Source organism: Diadema antillarum, unplaced genomic scaffold (genome assembly GCF_040938485.1).
Source record: "Diadema antillarum isolate AM-2024a unplaced genomic scaffold, OU_Dant_1.0 scf00000069, whole genome shotgun sequence".
NCBI lineage: Eukaryota > Metazoa > Echinodermata > Echinoidea > Diadematoida > Diadematidae > Diadema > Diadema antillarum.
Genome location: NW_027270958.1, coordinates 990,408 through 1,015,668, shown reverse-complemented (window position 1 = coordinate 1,015,668; position 25,261 = coordinate 990,408). Strand labels below are relative to the sequence as shown.

The window sequence follows — 25,261 nt, the reverse complement described above, 5'->3', positions numbered from 1 at the left end:
GCTTCGCTTGATTGCATGTCCTTCGAACAAATACCCCGCAGTGTTTTTGTCACTCTGGAGAGCGTGGACTTCAGTCGGAACATTAACAGAGATTGATAGGGATTCACAAACACATACATTATATGCATGTGAACACATACACCACTTACATGTAGCTATGATCACACGCTTCAGTAACATGAACAAACTCTGATGACGGCACAGTCTTTCCTTCTCTGTGATCTGTATGCAAGATTATCACAAACACCTGCCAAACATGCAGATTTTATATAGTAATAATGCATGTCATATAATCATGGATGATGTCACATGACTGGCTTTGGACTGCCTCCATTCTTAATACAGGTAGAAAGGGGCATTGGGAAGACACATGCACATTTCAACCACCTGCTGATCACAGATATTTTACTTCATAAAACCTGGAAGAAAAAAAAATAAAATCCAATTGACAAAGGCAGTCAACCTTGTTTTATGCTTCATCATACACATGTTTATGCATGCTTTTATGACTGTACCATATTTTTTAATGGATGAAAGGACGACCTCATAATATTGCAAAACTTGTTGAGTGTTTTATTTTCACTACATTGTCATGCAAAAGCGGTATTTTCATGTTACTAGCCATGATCCAACTGAAGTATACTACAGTCACGCTTTGGAGTATGGCTCTATATTTTTCCACAAAGTGAATCAAAACCCATCTATAACCCTCTCCGTGCCCTATTATATTACCTGCCCATAGGTTTGCGTATATGAAATTTGTGCACATTTGACTCACTACTAGTACAAAAAGGGTTTTAAAAAATCATTATATTACAAACCTTACATACTGTAAGGATCATGTTGTTGTTGCTTTGGGTCAATCCAGGCTAATAACTGAAACAGACCAACATTTTTGTCACAGAGTTTTCATGTTCAGTTGTCATTCATGATTAATGATTAAAGTTCAAAGAAGCACAGCCATGGCCTTGCCTTCATAATCTAGCTTATATTTTTTTATTCTGTTTTTTTATTTAAATCAGCCTCTTTTGTCTCACATTTCTGACTTATTGTACTTGTAGTCCAATTCCATCTGAGTATGCATCAAACACCCTGTTTGGAGACTCGCACGGCGCACGAGATCAGCAATTATGCCTTTGATAGAACAGGCCGAGAATCCATCCTCCCAAAATTACTTTTCTTGACCTCACCATCAACCATAAAAAGAATGATGGGTGAGTAAAGTCGTCAGAGACGGATCGTAACCACGGAGCGAGCACTCCCGTCACCGCCGCTTTCGCCTTCCAAAAGATCGGACGGTGGATAAAGCGGACGCACTCAAATGAAAGGAAAGGAAAGGGAATGGAGGACCCGCACAAAGTGCAGGACGCCGGGATGAACTCTGAGCGCTGACATTTGAGAAGAAAAGGCACGACATCGCAATCTCAAATATCTGCCATAATCTTGTTGATTCTTAACGCCGTTTATCTATTTAGAGGCATTCTGCAGTCAGCTCTTGCCCTCTCTCGATCTTTTTCTCTCTCTCTTTCCTTCCGCTGTACACATTGGAGACTGCTGTTTGCTAAGATTTACTTGCTTATGAATATTGCCTGGTTAAAAAAAAGAAGAAAAGATAAAATATTCCAAAATGGGAGGAAGAGAAATCCCTTGTGCTCTCAGTGAGGATTGCAAATGCACAGTGATGTATATTAAACAGTTGACCTAAAATCAAAAGACTTATACCCCCTAGCTCTCTAATAACAAAATACATACCAGCAACATAATTTACATGATACATGGGCAGGCAAATGTAGGCAGGTGTTTGTATTAAATAGGCAAGCACAATATTGCTTAGCCCAGAGGCAGTACATTAACAAGCTATAACGACAGGGTGACTTAATACTGAACGTAATGTTGATGTTGGACCGAATACCCATGGATAATGGAACTACCCAACCTTACACGTTCTGCGCAGCCTAGCCATGCATGGTTTGCCCTTGCACACATCTTGCACTAATTAACGGTAAGCTGCCAAGCAAGCTAACTGTGTGATTCAATTCCACTTTAACTCAATGTAATTTAGTATGGGGCTCACCTGTTAACAGGGAACCGCTTTAGTGGGAACACCACTAAAAATTAAATGAAACAAACATTTTATGGGGGTTTTTTTATTGTTTAATCTGAACTACAAATTGCTTTATAGGGACATAATTTACTTTGGCTGTCACACTTTCACTTTCCCCCACAGATGTCTAAAAATGAAGACTAAATACGCTGAAATAATTACAGGGATTTCACTTCCTTGCCAGAATGGTTATTTTTCATCCAATCCCTGGCATATTCTGCCAACAGACAGTCTTACAGTGTAAATTACGTTATTAGGCAGTCAGACGTAATCTGTTGGCCTACACAGAAGGGCGGCACTGTGCTGTGATGGTCACATAAGCACTGTCAGCCTATATGATGATTACTGTAAAGTGGAAATTTTCGTGCAAGTAATTTTTCATGCTCAACCTGGTAAGATGAACTTTGCTTGTTTTTCATTCCAAAGAGGGGTTAATCCAAAGATGATTTAAAAAAAAAAAAACGAATATGAAAAAAGAAAATGTGTTCATCACTGTAAGTTTTGTAGTGTATGTGGAAACACGCTTATATATTAAGTACATGTAATAGCAGCACTGCATTTTTATTGCAATGGCAGGGTCATAAACATTGTAACTAGAGTGAACTCCAAAGGGGATTATTATGCATAACAAATGAATAAGGTTGTTCCAATCATGAATTTTCCCAGACTTTGTGACTGCTGTGCCTTTTTTTTTACTGCCAAAAATGTCTCTTGGTTTCATAGCACATATGCACAAGTTGATGTTGTTGATATAAAGGCTATGCTGGATTTTGAATAAAATGCCCAAATATTGGGCGTCATGTAGGTCGATTTGGACAGGGCAATACCAGCCACCGCTTAAGCCAGAGCCCCACATTGACAGGAGAAAGATACTCGGTAAATTTGTCACCCGACCCCTCCCAATTAAGCGGGGACCACTGTATCATCTATTTTTATTCCAATGAAACTGCCAAGCAAACAGATGTCACACTAATATGTAAAATATCATTCATAATATGATCTACTGATAAAGATAGAAATACAAGTGTCTACAGCATCAGCACTCTAACCCAATGAATTCTACAAACCACATTACTACGGTTTGGTCTTGTATTTTTTTTTTTTTTAAATCACGATATAACTTTTTACTGTCAGTGTTTCATTAGGTCAAATTAAAACTGGCCTCTTGTTTCAGCCCTTTCCTGTTCAAATAAATTATTTGATTTTAGGTCACAGAAATTTCAAAAGCCTCTGAATTTAATCATCTGATGCTTACATTGGCACTCATTGTAGATGAAAATTCCTGTTTCTCTCTGAAACGGGCATGTTATGTTAGTGAATTGCTATTGATTTTGAGCAGATTGAATGAATTAACTTGTTCCATAGATCTACTACCTCTCCAATACAAGATAAGCAGTGAACTTTGGAGGTGCCAATTTGGTGATGACAGTACGATAGTATCTACTGCAAAAAAACTACCACGATTTGATGAGAGTTACAGTAAAAAATGCCCCCATCCCCCCCCTATAAAAAAAAGAAAGCCTACTTCAATGCCATTCTGTCCATAGATTGACTATAAAAGTGTCTGTTAATAATACATTTTAGCCGTGTTAATATTTAGCCAATTTTTTACCAAGGATAAATGTTGATTTAAAAATGCTTTTAAGAGCAAGCAGACATAAAAAGAACGCTATCTTTGTAAAACTGGAACACAAGAGGAGAGGTTGTTCTTCCCCTGCACATCAGAAATTGTCATCATAAATCATGCATCAAACAGTCAAGAGACAAACTTAAAAAAACATCATGTATGACATTATTTCCACAAGATTAATGATAATTGCATATTGAAATCACTTCTGACATGTTTTCTCTCTCTCCCCCCATCTCTTTCTATTCCTATTTCTTTCTCCCTGGTTTCCTCAGTTGTAAGGCTGACATTGGTGATTATCAATCGTGAAGAACGTCATTTGTCTGTTACCATGATACACTCAGATTGATAAAGCCATCGTCACTGCCTCTTGCAGGAGTGTCCCACATACCTCCACATATACCCTTCTCTCCTTTTCAATAACGGCCCAATCTGCGCTAATAACGGGTCCTGTCGGCTTTTTTCAAAGAGAAGTGCAACTGCCCTGTGCCAGTGCAAATCTCTGATAATGGAACACTCGCAGGAAGAGAGGTTTGTGGATTAAAGAAAGAAAGAAAAAAACGAAATAAAATGTGATTTCAAAAGAGTACATTTAAACAGAGTTATTGTAATGTATGCTGTATGTTTCTCCTAACTGCCTAAATCTAGTTCTGTTGTATTTTTAGTCCTTTTCCTTTTCCTCTTCCCTGAGAGAGAGAGATGGGGGGGGGGGGGAGAGAAAACAAAAATATGTTTGCATCTGTCTAGAGAGAGCTTGTGATCATGGGAGACTGGTGGGTATTTAACCAAATATGTAAAACCAAGGAGGTTCACGAGCTGAAGTTCCAACTGGCTATAATTATTCAACGTGTGTCGCTGCCAGTTTTCTATGGATGGGCAAAAGAATTCCATGCCTGTGCATTTGTGCCTTTGATGATAAGGGTTTGAAGCCACTTTCTTTCTTAGCAATCTGAAAATTCATTCTGATTGCTAACATCATGTCAGGTATCATATAATTATTTTAATAGAAAAAAACAACAACTGGAAATTAACTCACTTGTTGCAACGTTTCGCCAATTATCAATTGGTTTCTTCAGGCGAATAACGCTCCTTTTATGGAACGGCCCTTACATAGTGCAAGACTGTGCAGAGCTAGCGCACAGTGGATCTTGTCCAGTGCACAAAAGATGGCTTGGAAGCCAATTGATAATTCGCGAAATGTCGCAAAAAAGTGATTTTATTTCCGACAGTTCTCTTGATTTGAATAATTATATGATTTTGTACTTCGACTGGATGAATGAGAAGAAATTACATCAGTCTATAATGTTGGTATATTTTGCACTGTCATGAACTTTGGTTAGTATCTTGCAGGAAAATACCAACACTGGACATGGAGAGGTAGATTTAATCTTACAATGGAATCCCTTCACATATATTCACAAACAAACTATCAGATGTGACATTTGGTAGAATGATTATTATCCCTGGCAACCAAGGATAGCCTGGTGGTAGTATCGCTGCTCGGAAAGCAGTAGATGACAGGTTCAAGTCCTGTGGTTCCTTTTTTTCGACATGTTTGTTAAATTACAGATCAGCAGTTGCGATCTTATACATTTCTTTTGTTTGAGGGAGACAAACTGAAGAAAATTCAAACCTCAACCTTCACCCCTCAACTTAATATTCTTTTGCAATGATTATTATTCAGCTTTGATTCTAATAGTCTAAATGAATCCCATTTGCATGATCACGATTTTATCCCATTTGCATGATTCAGATTTTAACCTAGCCAGAGAAAAAGTTAGGTTGTCATTTCTATACCACTGCTTCAAAGCACTCATTACAGTTGACCTTGGGTTGTGTGTTCCTTTACCAATATTATAATAGCCACCGGTTGCAATACTGTAACCATATGCAAATGGTTACAATACTGTAACCGTACATACAAATGTGGAAATGCTAGCTGTCATATTTATTGCAAGCCAATCCCTAACACTTTTTAACACCGACCGAGTACAGATTTTTCACAGACAGTTTTATGCCTCTCCTGCCCCACTGCCCTGGCTTTTACAGCTCGAGTCGATCAATATGCCTTGTTCTATATCATGATGCATTCGCGCTGAGCCATATACATGTACGGTGTAGACCAGTACAAACTGGAAGGATATAATCTTTGGCACTCTCAGCTATATTCCTGCCGCATCAATCATCCCTTTCTTAATCTATTCTCTGTCCCTCTCCCTCTCTCCTTGAATCTCCCCTTCTTTTATCCCCTGCCATGCTTCTTTTTATCTCTTTTAATGCAGCGAAGGAGTGCCCTCAAGATGAAATCTTTCTTCTATTTTTGTTGCTAGGCAACAGGATCTCTCTCTCTCTCCAAAAAGAAAAAAAAACTCATTTCAAAATTGTAAGTAACAGGGACAAAGAAGACACACAAAGGAAAGCCTGTGACAACAAAAAAAAAGTTTCTTGTCTCTTGCAATGAAGTAGTGTCTAACTTCCATTCTGAATAACTGATTATGGAAATGTAACATTTCATTTTAATCTGGCACACATGGAAATAAGTACAACTGAAACGAAAATGGGTATTTCTACATCATTTTCATTTATTGCATATTTCTTCCATGAGATTCTCACATTTTTTTTGTCTCTTTGCGCATGTAAAAAACAAACCCAAAACATGTTAATATTGTGTTAGCATTATATAATGTTAACTTTTGAAAAATGTGATAGTAAGCTTAACTGAAACTGAAATAGAAACAATGGACTACATACAACATTTTGATGAGGAATAATGAAGAACGAGGTTCAATGCACTATTTCATATTATTTTGAAGAGTTAAGAGCATTGAACACATATTTCAAAATAAAACATGCATGGCACAGGCAATAATTAATCAATTACAATATTATGTATATGAAAACAGGAAGAGAAAGAGAAAGAGTTTTCACAAACTTTTATCACTTAGCTGATAAAGTGGATCATTGATGTGAATGTTACATGTTATACAAAGTATGTTACCATGTCCATTTCTAATTCATCAGTAATATCAAAGTGTTGTCTGCTAGCTGGCTAAAATTGGTATGATGTACCTTCCTGTCTTACCTTAAGCTCACACTCCATTTCAATAAAAGACCCGGGCCATTAACTCTGGTGTGGATTCACACAAGATCTACATATGATGTGGATGTAGTGGCAATAGCCACATAAACAACCATCTGATCACCCCTGGGTTGTTTGATACATGACCTTGCAACAATGTCTTAACCCTTGTGTTGGTTTACTTTTTATCAATTTGTCTCATTTCTTGTTTTGTTATCTTTATAATTGCTCTTTTAGCCCCCATCTTTTTACATTGAATGGCAATGAACTTAAGACAAATTTATGACAATACAGCAATTGATGTGATTACCGGTACACGGCTTTTTTTCCCATAATACGCATCATATCCAATTCGCTTCCTCAATGTGATTAGCTCTCTCACAAGAGAATTTGTTTGTTTGCTTGTTTGTTTGTTTGTTTGTTTGTTTGTTTGTTTGTTTGTTTGTTTGTTTTATCTGTACATTGTGTTGTATTGTTAAATAGGTGAGCCGATACAAGCTGTACTTTCTGGTACCAGACCCCCTTCACTGTATATAAATTGTCATGTTGCATTTAAATCTTTATTATATGGACTTGGTATAGAAGGAAACAAATGTTACTTACTTGAATATTAAACGCATTGAACATACAATAATGAACATATTTTCAAGAATCAATGCTATCACTCACTTTATAATCAGATTAATACTTCTGTTCCTAATGTGGAAATACATGAAGTAAAGATATTTCTGTACTATGGCATTAAAAATTTACTTGGCAAATGATCGTCATCATTGACATCATAGTGCAGGTACAATTTGTACTTCTCTCTAGCTCACTATCTCTCTCCCTATATATCTGGACCAGCAATTATCTGAATTTTATCTACATTGAGTTGTAAACCTCTATATCAGAAACATCATGTTTGTAACTGCAAAGCTATATGTCAAATCAAACAAGAGTTAAGTTAATTTTTCATATTAATGTAAGTTAACCTTGTGGTCATCTCTCCGGCACTCATCACAACATATCTGTTTCAGTATGTCCTAGATGTATTATAACTATTACTACATTATTATCAATAGTAGTAATAGTAGTAATAGTAGTATAGTAGTAGTAGTATAGTAGTAGTAGTAGTAGTAGTATAGTATAGTAGTAGTAGTAGTAGTAGTAGTAGTAGTATAGTATAGTAGTAGTAGTAGTAGTAGTAGTAGTAGTATAGTATAGTAGTAGTAGTAGTAGTATTAGTAGTGGTAGTATAGTATAGTATAGTAGTAGTAGTAGTAGTAGCAGTGGTAGTAGCAGTAGCAGCAGCAGTAGTAGTAGTAGTGGTGGTGGTAGTAGTGTAGTAGTGGTAGTAGTAGTAGTAGTAGTTGTAGTTGTAGTAGTAGCAGTATTAGTTGTAGTAGTAGTAGGATTACTAGTAGTAGTAGGCAGAGGATGAGAGTAAGTAGTATCATTACTACTATCATTATCATTTATTTCATTGTTATCATCATCATTGTGATCATAGTCACTGAAATCATAATTACATTGTTCATCATTTTGGGAAAGGGCAAGGCAAATGAGATGTATACATCATATTTCCAGCAAGCTCTTTTTACCTATTACTTCTTTTCCAATAGTTGTCAAGTATTTAATCTATTATCATACATAACAAAAAAAAAATGTATCCCAAAATCACATAAGGTTTTTTCGGACACCATGTTTACATATCATTTGACATACATGTACAATACACAGTTTCTTTGAAATTATGTGCATTTGTAACCAGTGCTGCATACCTATGCACCAGACTTCTAAAATTGGAACATTCCATTTTGATGAGAGGTAAATACATGTATGTGTTAGCAGAGGACTACAGTCTATGCCCGCTGTTTACCGTTCACGACTCGGTGTTCAGCACCATGGCAGGGAACCACTGGCGGTTTTTCTAGAAGACGGCGAGAGAAATCGATGCTCCGGGCTCGAATTTCGGCCTAGTTTGATCAGCGTGGGACGGGGGAAGAATCCATGGCAATTTGGGATGCAGTGCATAGAGTGCTGCTGTGCAGCAGAGCCGGCTAGACCGCTGGACAGGCGGTTCGACGAGTGGGAATGTAATCTCCTATTTGGCAATTTATCTCCTGCACCATCGCTAGTCTTTACTGCATACACTTCTACTCAATCCCCGTCTCTCGCAGAGTAAGGCATTATGCTGATGCCAGTAAATCTTTTACCAAGAAAGTGTACACACACACACACACACACACACACACATACACACACATTATACAGACATACCCTGATATACTAAAATGGGATACTTGTGATGTAATTACATCATTGCCTCTTTGAATCTGCATTAAAATTGTGACCAACAGTCAACTGTGAAGCTGTCCATGACTTTCTTGCTATGGTCTGATTTTAATGAAACCTTAAGCACATAGGCTTGAACATAACGTTAACGCAAGATATTTTCGCAACATGAAATTTTCATGACTCGGAGCCAAAAGCCTTTTTCACCCCATGAAATTTCCGCAAATTGCCAAAGCATGGCATTCAATGCGTATATTGTAGTCAAGAACTTTCGCATGCAAATTTAATTTCGCAAATCTTGGCGTTGGTTAAAGTCACCAAATGACTAAAATTTATGCATTTCTGGTCCTACAGTAGATGCTCAATCTTTTATCTACTATTCAGTAATAGCAACATGGAGTGGAATCTCTCTGCCTAAGCTATGTCTACCACGAACTCCTCTGTTTTCATAGGATGAATCATCTCCCACTAGGTACTGACACTTGGGATATATACCAAGTACTTTGAGATATCAAATAACGCTGAAAATAGTCCTAACCGCAGTCACTGATCTGTGAGCACACGTCAGGCAGATTGTCCCTGAAAGAAATGGTTTATGATGCAAAATTGTTGCATTTTGGAGGAAAAAAAAAATTATTCATAGTTTCATCACAAGGATAATATGTGTGTGGTTGAGTTCACACTAAAAAGTAATGTGTACAGATAATTATATCTCACAGTCTCTACTCTGTGTACATGGACACACATAAAGGTACACAGCAAGAATTCAACAGTGTGCATTCATTTTATTAAATCTTGCCTTCCTCCAAAACATCTAAAAAAATACCTTGCTTCATGTGGTATCACAAAATTTGCTCAGACTGCAACAATTGCATCAGTCTTATTTTCTACCAGGACTTAGGGTTAGGGTTAGGGATAGGGTTAGGGTTAGGATAAGGGTTAGGGTTAGGATTAGGGTTAGGGTCGTGATAGGGTTTCAGGTTTGGTTTGATGTGAGGATTACGATTAGGGTTAAGGTTATGTTTGTGGGAAGAATTTATGTTTGGATCAGCGTGCATACATGGGAGCAATTTACTGTCGCACAAGCAAATGTCATGGAACCGCTTCATGTATTCTTTGGTTTGTTTTTGTTTGTCTAGAGTTCTACCATTGGCATCACTTTGAATCAAATAACATGATCCATATTTTGTAGGCAGTGGAAAATACCAACCATCAAAATTTTCAGATATTTTGATTGTGTTTGAATTGATAATATATTTACAGCTTGTGAAAGTAAAATTCATCTGCATTTAAAAATGTATAGACTCTATCAGGTGCATCTGTCATGTTTTCAATGCTGAGACTTATAGAGGTTACATCTTGTATTCAGATCAAATGTCTGACAAACAACACATCACACATTGAACAATAAAAGGTAACACTGACAATTGCACCTAATTCATCATAATGATGAAATTACTGTCAGTCTATTGCGACTTCATGAGCTGTAGTGAGCCCTCGTCTGTTGGGCACCCATACTCTATTACACTGTATTTGACAATTCATGAAGGCTGCGACTCCCATGCCTATCAAAATGACTTGAAGTGACATATCAGCAATTAATTACCTTTTGGGTTTTCCCCTATTATGTTACACTTCTTTCTTTGATTCGGTTTTGTTTTGTTTGTTTGTTTTTTAATATCATATTATTTGATGATGCTCCTCTCTTCATATTGCTATTATGTACCTTTTTGTCAAATTTGAACTGAATAGTTAAAAACATGTGGAGTAGATGACTTCACAAATGGATGTATGGTCTCATCCCCATATTCAATGAATGTTCTAAACCCACAGAAAAAAAGTATAAAAATATAATCAGTGGCTGACGTGCACAATTCCACTTGAAACCCACTCCATGTTGCCATGGCAACTCCAGAATTGTTCCGCCAACCTAAAAGCATGAAATCAATCTTACCTGGAGGCTGCCATAAAATTCAGAGCAGCCTCCAGTGTAGGCAGGTCATTCTCAGGAAGTGGTTGAGAAGCAATATTGAATGTCCACACTAAAGTATGAACACTGTGATACAATGTATGCACAGTTTATTTCATAAAGTAATAATAATGATAATGTTGATAATGATGATGATGACAATGATGATGATGATGATGATAATAGTTCTAGAGAAGCACTCTGAAATTGCAGACCTCTGCCAAGCAGTACATTTACACCACTGACCTTATTCTTCTATAGAGATCAATGATTTTCACCCATACGTACATGCAAGCTGAAGGTCGCCTGATTTCCCAATATTAGAAGCCTTTTGTTACGTCATCAACTTTCAGCTGCACGGCGCGCCTCGCCTTAGCAGAAACTAGAGCACGCACTTTTGTGCGCATATGAAAACCTCAAAAATGCGCAGCTTGAACTCCCAAGTTCTTTGACCCTAAACCAGCCAAAATATCAAAAATCCTTCATAAAATCCACAAAAATTGTTGGATCATTTTCAAAATTTAATCGTCTATTACTTGAGTCATTCTCAACCTTTCCTGTAAGTTTCATCCAAATCCATTTGCAACTTTTTGAGTTATTTTGCACACGGACAAACAAACCAACAAATGCCGAATAAGAAAGTTACACAATCTCCTCCCTTGGCGGAGGTCATAATGATAATAATAATGATGATAATAATACATACAACTACTACTAATAATAATAATAATGATAATAATCATCATCATCATCATCATCATCATCATAAAAATCATAATCAAACTCATAATCATAATCATAATCATAATAATTATCATCATCATCATCTTGAAGCAACATCAATATCTCAGGTCTAGGTCAGCCACTGGTAGGCTATCCAACAAAGTGATTTCATACATCATGATATTCATACAATTAAGTCACAAAATCCTGGTTGAAGATATTAAGTATGAAAATGAAGCAACAATAATTACATGTATGTCTCAGGCCTAAGTCGGCCACTGGTAAGCTTTAAAAAAACGGTGATTGCGTCATAATTTCCACACCGTATGATAATAGTTGCAGCCATTGATTATGACCAGTAGGCAGGTGGATTGCCTCTGAGCAAAGAGATTTACAAGTTACATTTGTTTTGTTCTCAAAATACAGTATGCAGATGACTAATGGCAAGGGTGGGGAAGTGAGAAGAATAGTAAATTAATGAGCTGTATGCTGCCTCTACTCGTGGGGAAGGCCTAGCATTTTTTAGGTCTAAAAAGCACTTTGTTCTTTCTATCTTTCTCTCATTCTCCTATATTGTGCATTGATGAATTAGCATCATATCAATTTTATGACATAGTCTGACATGACAAGATATAGAATTTTATTTATACCCACCTGTTGGCATGAAACATATCAACATCATCAACAACAGACCTGTGGAATATTCACCATGACAAGTGTTGCAATGGTCCATACAGAGGAATTTCTTTCTCTGTATCGAGCTCTGGAATACAGCCAAAGACAACAGTGTCCAGAGCAAAAATGCCTTCATATCATGAATGTATTCTCTTATATTTTGACTTATAAATGTGCAACATTCCGTCACAAACTCAACGGCAGATAGAAGAAGGCTTTGTTGTGTATCATGCAAAATGAGTTGGTTCAGTAATCAAAAGAAAACCATGTGTGCAAGCAAGTCTACTGCTCATCGACCACCTATTTTTAGATCGACCATCCTCGCGCAATGGCTTTCTCACGTATCAAATCAAAAGTATGCATGGGACGGGGTGCAATATGCTGGAACATTCAAACATGAAAACAAATCAAGAGAAATTAGGGGGATACAGGTAAATAACCTGAGGAAACAGGAAGAAAAAGAATTGAAGAAAATCCTCATTAACAGTAATAGTAATACATGTAATTATTGCTAACATGTATTTGCCCACTCACTGGATTTATGTGCTTTTCAATGGGAAAACGGGCAGTCGATTACCGGTAAAATGATGAGCTTGCGTCAATGTACAGTAAAGAGTGTCACTTGTGTTTGTCACCGAGAATTCCGCACATACGGTATGAGTCAACAATCTGAGCCCAGGATATGAATCTGTGGTATTTTCTGCCTCGAGTGGAATGAAATGAAGGTGAAACTGAGGGATATTTTCTATTTAAAGATACAAGGTATTTAATCAAAACGTGGTCAATGAGTAGTAGGTCCAACTATACATTGTAAATTGTCATCACTTATAACATTAATTTGACTTAGCATAAGCATAGGATTCTATGTGTAGCAGAGGGTCGAATTTTTGACGGCGCTAAGGTCGAATTATGCCCTGTCGCCTATGCACTATGGGCGGCTTGCGTTACTCTTTAGCTTATACAAAATTACCTTTCCTTCATTTTCTCACCTAGCTCAACTGTGGGGTTTGACACCTAAAACAAAAGCTTTTTCCCTAAATGGATAGCAGATGGAATGGCAATGCTTTATAGATAAATGGTCATTTGAGGAACGGTGAACATGGAGTACACATAGGCCTACTAAAGTCTTACGTCTTATCACACCTGCCTGAACCAAATTGGACGCAACTTTACGTTATTGCATTATTAGAGACTCCAACTCTCCCGTTTTCGACGGGAGATCTCCCGCCGAAAACCCATATTTGCAAAATCTCCCGTTCGAGATTTAATTTCTCCCGCCCTGGCTCTTTGTCTCCCGTTGGAAAGGATTTCTTACTTATTTCTATCGTATGTTGAAAAAAGTAAGCCTTAGATAGCACCAGAGAGCATCTAGAACCCTGGGAATTTCGCGCTTCGCACACATCAAGTTGGAGTCTCCCGTTTGCTAAGGGTTTCAGGCGGGAGAATCTCCAGATCAGAAGGTGCTTGGGGTTGGAGTCTCTGCATTATTAGCGCCCAGCCCTTCTGTAGTACCAGTCAGTCTATTAGCCATCGAGATCGTCACTGTTTCAAGTCACGCTGGCAACCTTGTTTACACAGCTATAAGAGTGATACACATACAGCTACACTGTTCTTCGGCAATTTTAATACGACCAAGATTTCAGCACGAAACCATCAACATACCATTACCATTCGTACCCACCTTCCGTAGGTGCGGAGCTGCAAACACGAGTCGGCTCCGTGAACTCCCCGACAGCTCCCTGCGTGTCGAAAGGTCTGTGCGGAGGTATGTGGGCGGGTCCGCTGCTGCCAGGCGGGCTTGGCTGCTACTTCATCAACAAGTCGCGACGAACCGTCTAAATCAAATGCTTTTAGTCAAATCCGATGAAGTGTTACAAAGAGCACCAGAAATAGCTTGAGACATAATATCAAGGAGTTGCATCAAGTGATAGCGCTAACTTCTTTGACGCATAAGTGTAAATCTATCAGAAAAGTTCCGCTCTTGCGTTTCGTACGGGACGGATCCAAGCGCAGCGCCAGTCAGCTGATACGAAAATTATCAATGTGTGTCTCGTCTACCAGTCGCGCAGCCGCTGCTAGCTCGAGGTGCGGCGATGGCATACACGGCCGGAACGTAAATTTCTGGACACGTACATGTTGTTGTTATTGCTCTCCACTCTAGCTAGGTTTCAGAGAGATGGCGCTCTACACAATTTATCCAGCACTGTCTTGTACTTGAAACAAATCAAGTGACCAAACCGGAAAGAGTCCTATTTTTCATTTTTCTTAGCTGTCCTTTCTTCTCAATATGCCACGTATCTTAAATCAATCTTCTTTATTGCTTCATTGCCGTGTCAGAACATTAAATATTCCCCAAAGAGTTGATGGAATGAGATGAGACTGTATAGCTTTTATCCTGTTTAAAACAACATTTTATTGGTTATACTATTATAAGTAAACAATATTTTAGAAATCAATGTTATTCTAATATTATCTATTTGATGTTCATTTTTGTATGGATCTTTGGCAAATTTTGATATTGCAATATATCTGTATACAGTAGCATAATATGTCCATGCCAGTTTGCCATCCTTTATCTCCAATAGAAACGAATATTAAGAAAGAAATGTTTGTGTATTTCCACGTATTTTATTATTTAATTGATTGGTGCATTAAATTAACTTCCTTGACTGTATATTGTTGCATATATTTAAATATATATATATATATATATATATATATATATATATATATATATATATATATATATATATATATTATATCCATTTGTATGAATGCGAGATATTTGACATTAAATTTGCTGAAAATAGACAAAAAAAATAGAATATTTGTGATAGTTTTAATATCTTCAAAAAATGTCTTATGCAACAAGAGCAACATTATTGGAAAGATTTATTTCTTTCTCAGTTTGATGACCTCATAAAAAAAGTAAATGCCACTTATCTGGTTTTGCATTCAAACTATCTTCATATACATATGCATCATAAATAAGTAAAAAATTATACACCAAATAAATTGCATGTGGATAATTTTTAGGATACTGTTTTGGTTGAGATGGGGCTTCAAGTTTCCAATGTTTATTGATGATTTTTTTATTTTTTTTTAGATAATGAGAACCTCTCATGAAAATATGAAAGCGCATACAATTCTAAGATGAATTCATAGTTTATTTGATGAAAATTGGTTTCAAAATGGCCGAGATATCCAAACAAAGCAATCCTAATAAAAGGTGGGACCCACCCTTTCATTAGAATCACTTTGTTTTACCTTGTTTTCAGATATCTTAGCCAAATCAAAACCAATTTTCATCAAATAAACTTTGAATTCCTCTTAGAACTGTATGCTCTTGTAACATTTCATAAAGTGGATTCTAAGTACATAGTATCTCATAAAAAGAGAAAAAAGCTGAATCCTTACCTTAACCAATACAATATACCATTCCTTTTAAATGATAACACACACACACACACACACACATATTTACACTTAATATAGTTTCTGTCTTCGAGCCTCATGGGAGGGTGTATGTTATGTCTCATTGTATGTATGTTGGCATGTACATTGTATACTAGTAGTTGGCTGAACCTAAAACATATGTCCATGTAAACTAAACATGGGTGCTTTATTTAGCATGAACTTTGGGGAAAACTATACGCAATTGCTCTTTAACCGTTGAACTGGCGTGTGCAGATAGATTACACTGTTCATACAGCAGTGAATGCAAGATATCTTTCTATTGTGAGGGGCCAACCATATTATGGACTGTACAGTTATCTACTTCCTTTGACCACAAACCACACACACACACACACACACACACATACACATACAATGAATGAAGTAGCAGTAAACTTCACTGGTGATCATGTGGTGTAAAACTAGATTAAACTTTTTTTTTTGGAGCAACTACAGGTTGTATTTTACTGGTCTGTGTATCCATGTTATTGGCATTATGTGTCATGTACATGTAGTAATAGTGAAAGTTATTCTCAACAGTCATACTCTCCTGTAATTGCACATTAAAACATCAGCGTAATAACATTGGGTACAGCCTTTTTCAATTCATAACTGCCCCTCAAATACAACTGTCAAATGTGCTAACACGAAGGTCACAAAATCACCGCTGAACTGCTCACGCCTCATCCACAATGTATCAGTTATCAATTACATGTATATTGTATATTGACTGAACCCAATGACAGCAAGCAAGCCTTTCATGCTCACGGAAGCAACGTGCACACACACACACACACACACACACACACACACACACACACACACACACACACACACTCACACACACACACACACACACACACTCACACACACACACACACACACACACACACACACACACACACACACACACACACACGGACGGACATGTGTATGTGTTTTCTATACTCACTGAACACCCTATGTTGTCATAATCCAACATTCATATGATGTTACATATTTTATTGAGCATAAATCTTGAGGTTTGGTGATCTGCAGCTTGTATTTTTATGGATCGCAACTTTCCACATTACAGTTTCATCTTAATGGCAAGTTTGCATTGCCAGGACCACACCACACCCTTTTTCTTTTTTCCCTCATTATTTTTGGAGGGAAAAAAAATACTAGCAATATGAGAAACTGTGCATCACCCTAGGTAAAACATGTAAAAGAACTGTAACCCAAATAATTTACCTCAAAATCAAAAGATTCCTGCAACATCTGACCTTGTGATAGTGAGATTGCCCCGTTATCAAACAATATCAAAAGCTTGCAGTACTTTCTTGTATGCCTTCCTATCTATCATGTAATTTAATATCAGCAGCAGTCACTGCACTGACTGGATTCAACTAATAAATGTACTTATCTTCATAAAGGATCCTACGCACATGACATTAAAGTTTTCTTCATAAAGCATCTAACACACGACGCAAATAACAACATGCACATAGAAGTATCATTTTTTGAGTGTTTTTATTACATTTTTTTGTTTTGGCTGCTGTGTTGGATTCATTTACATGTCTACTCCTTTGTGTCCTTCACCTTCTTGGTACCGCGCAGACGGCCGGTACGGCGGGCAGCGATCAGACCGACCTGTCAAAGGCAAAGAAAGACAAATTCTCAACGTTGATATGATTGCTCCTCCGCCTCCATAGACATTTCCAAAAAGAAACTAAAAACCCATTTATTGCAAGAACAGAACTGATGATAATGTATTGTTGATTATTTGTATTTGTAGTTGATTTATGTTTGCTTCGAAACATGTTTGTCTTATGCGCTATATGAATTTCCCATATTATCATTATCCCTTACAGATAACCTTAGCAAAATATCACTAACAAAAGAGAAGATTACTCAAGGAAAAGTAAGTCGATAATTCCCATACCAACTGATATCATGCAAAGAAGTATGAATGACCTCATGAAGCATGATCCCTTCTATGACAGTCAAACAGGAGAGTATATAAAAACATACGGATAATTTTGGGACCCAAATTTTTACTTCACTGTATCTACAATTTTGTTATAACCATGTTTGTTATGACAGGAGTGCACTGTAAAATCAGTGCACTAGAATATATGTATAACAAACCTTGCGACCAGCTGGGGTGTCCCTCCTGACGGTAGAGGGTGTACCGATGTGCTGATGGTTACCACCACCGTGGGGATGGTCGACGGGGTTCATGGCAACACCACGCACTCTTGGCCACGAGTTCCTCTTCACCTTGTACTTGAAGTACGCCCGGCCAGCCTTCAGGAGAGGCTTGTCCACACGTCCTCCGCCCGCAACGACACCTTAAAACATTAGGCAGTATACTCAATGTCATCTTTTAAAACTTGGAGGTGCTCATTTAACTGAAGCTACTGGAATGCTTTAAATGAAGAGCTTGAGAATCATGCAGGCAACTGAAAAAGAAAAATTGCTATTTTTAGGAATATTGTACATATTTTAACCATCCAGATATTTTCTTTTTCTTCACAACCTTTCAGAACGAAATAATTTATTGATCTTGCTGCAAACAAGAAGTAAAACAAATGAACCTAGAAAAAGAACAGTACTACTTAGGTTCAGCTTTTTTAAGCCATCTGGCAAACACTATGGTCTATGACCTAAAGGCACACAATATTATTCAATATTTGATGCCAGGAGAGCACTGGCAATGTAGAATTCATCTCCTTGGAACAAACAGCTTATCATTCCCTGTACCCCATCAAAATCATACCTTTTCTACTTCTTGGTACGATATTATTACAGGTGAAAATGCATGATATTTTGTTTTTGTTTTCATTTCAATTGCATTAGTTGAATCTGTCTATAACAGCAGTTTCAGTAACTTTGATGTTCACATCCAAAGAGTCTTGTGGTCAAATCTATAACAAATTTATCACTTTTTAATCCATTTTCACACTTGATGTGGCACAAGGGATGCTTAAGCAGCATTGCAGTATTCTGAGAGCTCAGAAGGCATACTTTTGATGGAAAAACAGTGTATTTTCACCTTTCCTGAAACAGACATGTGTAGTAATACAATTTGGGGAAAAACAGTATTTTCCACAAAACCTGCAGTATTCTTGGCAAAAAAAAAAAAAAAAAAAAAATGGTATAGAATGCTGCCATGACATCTGACTTACCGACCATGGCCCTGTTGGCGGAGGGTACGACTTTCTTGGATCCAGAGGGGAGCTTGATGCGCGACTTCTTGGTGTCTGGGTTGTGGGACACGACGGTGGCGTAGTTGCCAGAGCAGCGGGCTAGTTTGCCCCTGTCTCCTGCCTTCTCCTCCACCGAGCAGATGATTGTTCCTTCGGGCATCTGGCCGATAGGCAGCACATTGCCGATGTTCAGGGTTGCTGCGCAGCAGTGAGGAAGACAGATCAAGAGAGAGCTTACAAAGAATGAAGCTAGTTATGATTGTTTCCAAAGGAAGTAAAAAAATGTACCAGTTTGCCCAGCTGGATCTGTGAACATTAGACATAACAAAGTACACTTCAGCATTGCGATAGCATTAACAATTACTTTCTAGCAAATTCTACAACTACCATACACGGATGATATATGGTTTGCCTCACAGGTTTTAAGACATGTACACTGTATTTATCACATGTGAATTGCATACACATTCTCAAGCCCACATATGAACTCTTCCATACTCCCACCTCCCTGTTGCGAGTTTAAAAATACATACACATATGCGAACAAATCTTCAAACTACTGTGTATTTGACACAAACATATACTAACAATAAGGCAACTCTCATCTGCCAGTAGGTGGTAATATGTCACAGCAGTCTATAGTCCTACATCTTTATATTTTATATAGCAAGCTATGGGCAGTAAATCTGCACAAGATATCATTACGAGAAAATGCTCACCCTCTAGAGTACCTCATTAGAGCAGATTTTGCTTGTATAAGAATCACACTTTTTCCTCCAACATTCCAACCTTACAATTTAAGGTTGCTAATCTCATTCCCACTACAACTGCTGAGCAAAGTCATCGATATGCCAGTGGAACACAAACACGATGCCATCAACCCAGCACAGCCTTAATTTTAGCTTTGAAGATATCATAACAGCATGACGTTCATGCAAAATAATGTAAGCTTACCCTTCTTGCCACAGTAGATGAACTGTCCAGTGTACATGCCCTCAGCTGCAATCATGAGCTCGTTGCGCTTCTTGTACCTGTAGGGATCACGGAATGTGATCTTGGCGAGAGGGGCACCACGGCCAGGGTCGTGGATGATTTCCTGAGGTGACAGACAGTTAGCATTCAGCACATCATTATTCCCCTTGCCAGTGACACTAGCTGGAAAGAGTTTGCTCTGCCCCCCTCCCCCCCATTAATTATGCCACACCACTCTACAATACCCTACCCTTGTTACAGTAGCTTATGCATGCATGCCTGCATGCACGCACAGTTGGTAAGTGGTTGGGACAGCATACATTTTAGCAGGGGGCACATACGGAACTCTTGCTGATTGGTTTCTATTCTCACCAAAATGAATCAACACTAGACTGAAATTATATCTGAAAAATGACAGCATAGCCCATGTACTGCGACCTTTGACTGTCAATTTGCAATGTCATATTTCACGCAAATAACTGCTTTACGTCTATCCTTCCCACCAAGTTCAAACCACCAGTGGACATTCCTCTAGAGCTGATCTAATAGCTGGAAAATAACGTTTAGCCAGAGTTTTGTGACCTTTGACCATGAAGGCTTTGACAAAAAAAAAAAATGTAATTGTGAGCCTTTACATTTTATTTAGCATACCTCAGCCAGATGTCATGAAATTCAACTATATTTTTCTTAAATTACGTTAACCAGAGAGATGGATGGACAGACAGACAAGACAATAGGAAGACACAAAGCCTCTGGTACCCCTCATGAGTGAAGGCATAACACTCATTTCTCATTCTTGAGCATTTACAAAAGCACATCAAATGATATGCAGAGAAGAGAAGAATTCTGTTTGTCAAAATCTCATCTCAACTACTGATCGCGTTGGCATTTTACAGAGCCGTAAGTTTTTGGGAAGTTTTTAAATTCAATAATATACCCATTAGGAAAATACAGAAGGCATAAGCATCTATGCTTTAAATGACCGGAAGTTCAATCAAAGTTAAATTTGGAGTATGAAAGCTACACAGGGCACCAGGGAATACTTTCACTGACAGAACTGCCATCTGTCAAGTTACCTTCACGATGCCTTTGAGGTATCCATGACGTTCAGGAAAGTCAATCGATCGTAGTCTCGGGGCACCCTTCCTGTGCTTGTTGTGCGACCTGAAGACGCTTCCCGCACCCTTACGCTGTCCACGGATCACTCGACCCATGGTGATATCTGAAAGGGAGAGAGATTTTAGAATATTTTCAACTATGAAAGGTTTTCCCTCATTGGTCGGATTGTTCTCCCACAATGCCTTTCGAAAATGACATCACCGCTTCCTTCCAAAACCATTCATACAAGTACTGATGTGTTGGTTCAGTAAGTAGAGCGGCTGCCTCACAATCGGGAGGTCATGAGTTCGAACCCCGGCCGCGTCATACCAAAAGACGTTAAAAGATGGGAGTTGCTGCTACCTTGTTTGCCGTTCAACAGTTGAAAAGGTTAGAGTAACGTCGACCTGGTGCTGCTCAGTGGCTGCCGGGTCCACGATCAATTGGGCAAAAAGAATTTCCATTTTCGGACAATAAAATTTGGAGTTTATATCCAAAACAATTATTATTCTTATTATAAGCTTTACATTAATACCAAGTATTCCTTAGTGGCTTTTTGGAAAATGACATAAATTTTTCTTGTAATTTCGCTCTTTCTTATCAAATTTCCCAGTGATTTGTGCCAGGAATATACATGTCATCAAAGGAGTAATTTTGGTCGTACATGCAATTTTTTTTTTTCATTCTCATGGTATTTTTTCATGAATTCTCGGGCGATTTATCGTTTTAATGTGTTTTGATACTACTTTTAGCATGTGTGATGCAATGTATGTGTGAGGATGTTAAAGTGCATAATGTATAAAATGTTACATTTCTGTAGCGATCGACCTACCCGATACTTCTGAGGTGCACAGCCAGGCCGCGAGGGTACATACAAATGGGTTACGAGAGCGAGAGCGTGCAGTGACTACACGTGCTGTGCCGGCAGGAAGACGGGCGAGACACATGAAATTTCAAATGTGTCTTAATGATGTAATCCTCTTTCATATAAAATAGTTCACAATTCGTTTTTCAGAGAATTTCAAAAGTTATAAAAATGCTTCAGACACCCTACTAAAACACGTACCTCGCATGTGATTGGCTTACAGATTCAAAATGGCGACTTACAGCTAGCGAACGGCGATGTTGCGATATGGATAAAATTTCTGCGTTATAACCTAGTTACTGTGAGTATTTCGATTGCAAAATGTGAGAAATTTACCCCAAATACTGCTGCATAATGTGTCATGTCATGTCAAACTTGTTTGAATGTAAAAAAGCTGTCTGGAATTTAGTTTATCGTAACGTTTGATCTGTGCGCGACTACTCCACACAGGTGCCGGAATCATTGACTTCGGTCTGTATAATAATGAGGGGATCCGTGAAGGGAGAAGCAGTCTCTGCAGAACATTCCCCGACGACCAGATACAGACCAATCTTTTGGTCAAGGGAGATACTACCCCGTACGAGACCTCGAATCCTACAATCCGCAGCCGCTTAAACTGTGTAGACTGTCATATTAGATTATCTACATAGCATAAATTTACAGCAGGCAAACTGTAGTTTCCAGTGCGAGCGGAAGCTCGCTCTTGAAAACCCAACAGCTTGCAAAGTGCAAGGCTTGCGCGCTGTCTGCGCTGAATGCCACAAGACGCTTGCACAGCTCAGCAAAATTCACAAAGTGAACCCACAATACCTACAAAGTGACTAGAGTAACTGCGGCAGTAAGCGGCCGTGCAGCTGTTCGCGGCAGGTACAACATACACAGTAATATACCGCTAAACACAGCATTGCACTGTTACATGCACACTACACATATACTAACACACTAGCCTGACCAGACTGCTGTGCGAAGCACAGCGGTCTGACATGTATTAGTGTTCAAACGTTGTAAACGACCGTCACTATTGACGGCAAAATCACATAAAATGCCTTTTATTTTGTTTGATTTTTAGAGTAAGATAATTTTTACCACTCACCTACGGCATATTTTCCTGATGGTTGAGTTCAATTCGGCGTTTTGTTGGTATCCAGACCTTACTGTTGAATTCTTAGGAGTAGATTGTGCGGTGGCATATTTTCCTTCGAGAGCTTCACAAAATCAACAATCTACCACACATGCGTAACCGGAAGTGGTTGCATTTTACATACGCCCATGCGCCTGTGCGTCTTATGTGTTACGTACGTACAGCTACAGCACTCGTATCCGCGCGTCCTGCGCCGGCAATGATTTGACCTTTTTATGGGTCACCCCGACTAGCTCATCGCTTCCGCCCTGACTACCTACGTTGTAGTATACGAGAGTGAATGCCATTCAAATAACACGCAGATGAGGAGTGAAGCAATATGGACGTTTACTGACCTGAATTTGGCCACGGATTTCGGTGAGTTTTAGACGTAATTAAACAAAAAATTGCATACCGATTATTAAATGATTATCATAGATTACGGTGATTCCTTATCTTTTAGTTTTCCACGATTAACAAAGATATTCATGAAGGAAATGTACACCCACCGCTGAAAAATAATAACGTCTGCGAAGGAATAGACGTGCAGCCGCTGTCGCTTCATGACAGCGGCTGCGTGTAGTTACTAACACATTAGCAATCAACAAAAACAAACCGATAAAATGGGCACGATCTCTGACGAAAGTGAAATTTTCTCACCTAAATGACAACATATCGCTTCCAAAACAAAATTTTTCGGTACTTCTTCAGTCCGGGAAACCCGCTCATGAGGACCGCTCCCGCGTACGAGGACTGCCCCGCCTCATGAGGACCGCCCCCATGCCTCATGAGGCCCGGGGGGAACGCCTCATGAGGCCCCCCTATTCATTTCTATTCATCTCACATCTGACGTATAAATTGTCGCAACTTTGCACGGTGAGTTTTAATCAACCGATGCAGAGCGCCCATTAAAACGCACGTGTTTTAATGGGCGCTCTGCATCGGTTGATTAAAACTCGATTTTTGAAAAAAAAAACCAGATAGGATTTTTTCTTCTTTTCATCATGATTAGTGGACATGTGTGCATAACAAAAAATCACCGTGCAAAGTTGCGACAATTTATACGTCAGATGTGAGATGAATAGAAATGAATAGGGGGGCCTCATGAGGCGTTCCCCCCGGGCCTCATGAGGCATGGGGGCGGTCCTCATGAGGCGGGGGGGCGGTCCTCATGAGGAGGGGCAGTCCTCGTACGCGGGAACGGTCCTCATGAGCGGGTTTCCCGGACTGTCTTAACACAACAATTAAGAAATAATGGTCCAAGAAACTTGATTTTTTGTCGTTTTCCCGATGCTCATGGATTTTGAAAACATATCCTCACATAAATTTCTTTTATGAAAACAATTGCATTAATGAATAATCTTGTCTATGATATATGAAATGGTTGAAAATAATTTGCCTGATTTGTTTACAAGTTGGAAAAACCCTTAACAATTGCTCAATGCTTAAACTGCCGCAAACGGGATATTTTACTCTAGTTTGCTGACAAAGGTGAACAGGTACGATCGAAACAAGTAAATCATACTACTAGACTAGTCTATAAACATCACAACACCGTACACAGAATTCCCAAAACAAAACATACGGTCACAGCCTGGGTTACACATTTCATGCAGTAGGCGTAAGCATACTGCACTGGCAGTGGAAGATGATGACCGTAGGCCTACTGCGTGCGTTATTACGGCATCATTACCGGTACGTGAATTAATAACGTGATTTGTCGTTAAGATTTGGGCACTTTAGTCCCCACAACGCACATCTTTAATCAAGAGTCTTATACTCTGAGATGAATCGTAACATATTCATTTGTTTGCCTGTTTTAGAGAGAAGGATGAACAATGCTTATATTAGATTTTATCCGATTTTTTACACCTTTATCAGTGTGTTGAGTACCTAGGTCACGGACTTCAAGTGAAAAAGGACCGTCAAAGAGGGTTGCATTGCCAATTTAAGTTTATCTCAGCTAAAGTGCTTATATTTCACTTTTGAAAATATTTACTGTGTAGCAAAAATTCTAAAAAATATATATTAATGCTAAAAGAATATATTTTGAGTAAAAAGAATCAATGAATTATTGATATGATATAAATAATATCCTTTAAGAA

At 38.4% G+C, this 25,261-nt stretch overlaps 2 protein-coding genes and 1 long non-coding RNA gene across 4 annotated transcripts in view; 1 reads left to right on the top strand and 2 right to left on the bottom strand.

Moving 5' to 3' along the window:
* Positions 1–14,482, bottom strand: part of LOC139716732 (uncharacterized) — a 47,477-nt gene extending 32,995 nt beyond the window's left edge. The window contains exon 1 of the long non-coding RNA XR_011709917.1: positions 14,136–14,482. This is a non-coding gene — a long non-coding RNA (uncharacterized lncRNA). The remainder of the gene's footprint in view (positions 1–14,135) is intronic.
* A 2,923-nt stretch (positions 14,483–17,405) lies between these two features.
* On the bottom strand, positions 17,406–25,069 carry LOC139716730 (large ribosomal subunit protein uL2). Of its 2 annotated transcripts, none has more exons than XM_071628261.1 (6): positions 25,050–25,069; positions 21,150–21,295; positions 20,056–20,197; positions 19,081–19,299; positions 18,041–18,243; positions 17,406–17,542 (listed from the first exon to the last, which is right to left on the bottom strand). In XM_071628261.1, exons 2-6 carry the CDS (start codon positions 21,285–21,287, stop codon positions 17,471–17,473), a joined length of 774 nt encoding a protein of 257 aa, XP_071484362.1. In that variant the 5' UTR covers positions 21,288–21,295; positions 25,050–25,069; the 3' UTR covers positions 17,406–17,470. The 2 variants fall into 2 exon arrangements, with proteins under 2 accessions (XP_071484362.1, XP_071484363.1); XM_071628262.1 differs by lacking the exon at positions 25,050–25,069 and adding an exon at positions 25,029–25,047.
* LOC139716682 (ATP-dependent RNA helicase DDX3Y-like) overlaps positions 24,808–25,261 on the top strand; it is a 37,521-nt gene continuing 37,067 nt past the window's right edge. Inside the window, exon 1 of the mRNA XM_071628212.1 lies at positions 24,808–24,813. Coding sequence (XP_071484313.1) covers positions 24,808–24,813 — 6 coding nt within the window. The remainder of the gene's footprint in view (positions 24,814–25,261) is intronic.

Coding starts and splice junctions, on each gene's coding strand:
- LOC139716730 (XM_071628261.1), bottom strand. CDS start 21,287: ATGGGTCGAGTGATCCGTGGACAGCGTAAGGGTGCGGGAAGCGTCTTC. Junction 20,198..21,149: donor ACCTCAAAGGCATCGTGAAG/GTAACTTGACAG, acceptor CTGTCACCTCAG/GAAATCATCCACGACCCTGG. Junction 17,543..18,040: donor ACACCCCAGCTGGTCGCAAG/GTTTGTTATACA, acceptor TGCCTTTGACAG/GTCGGTCTGATCGCTGCCCG.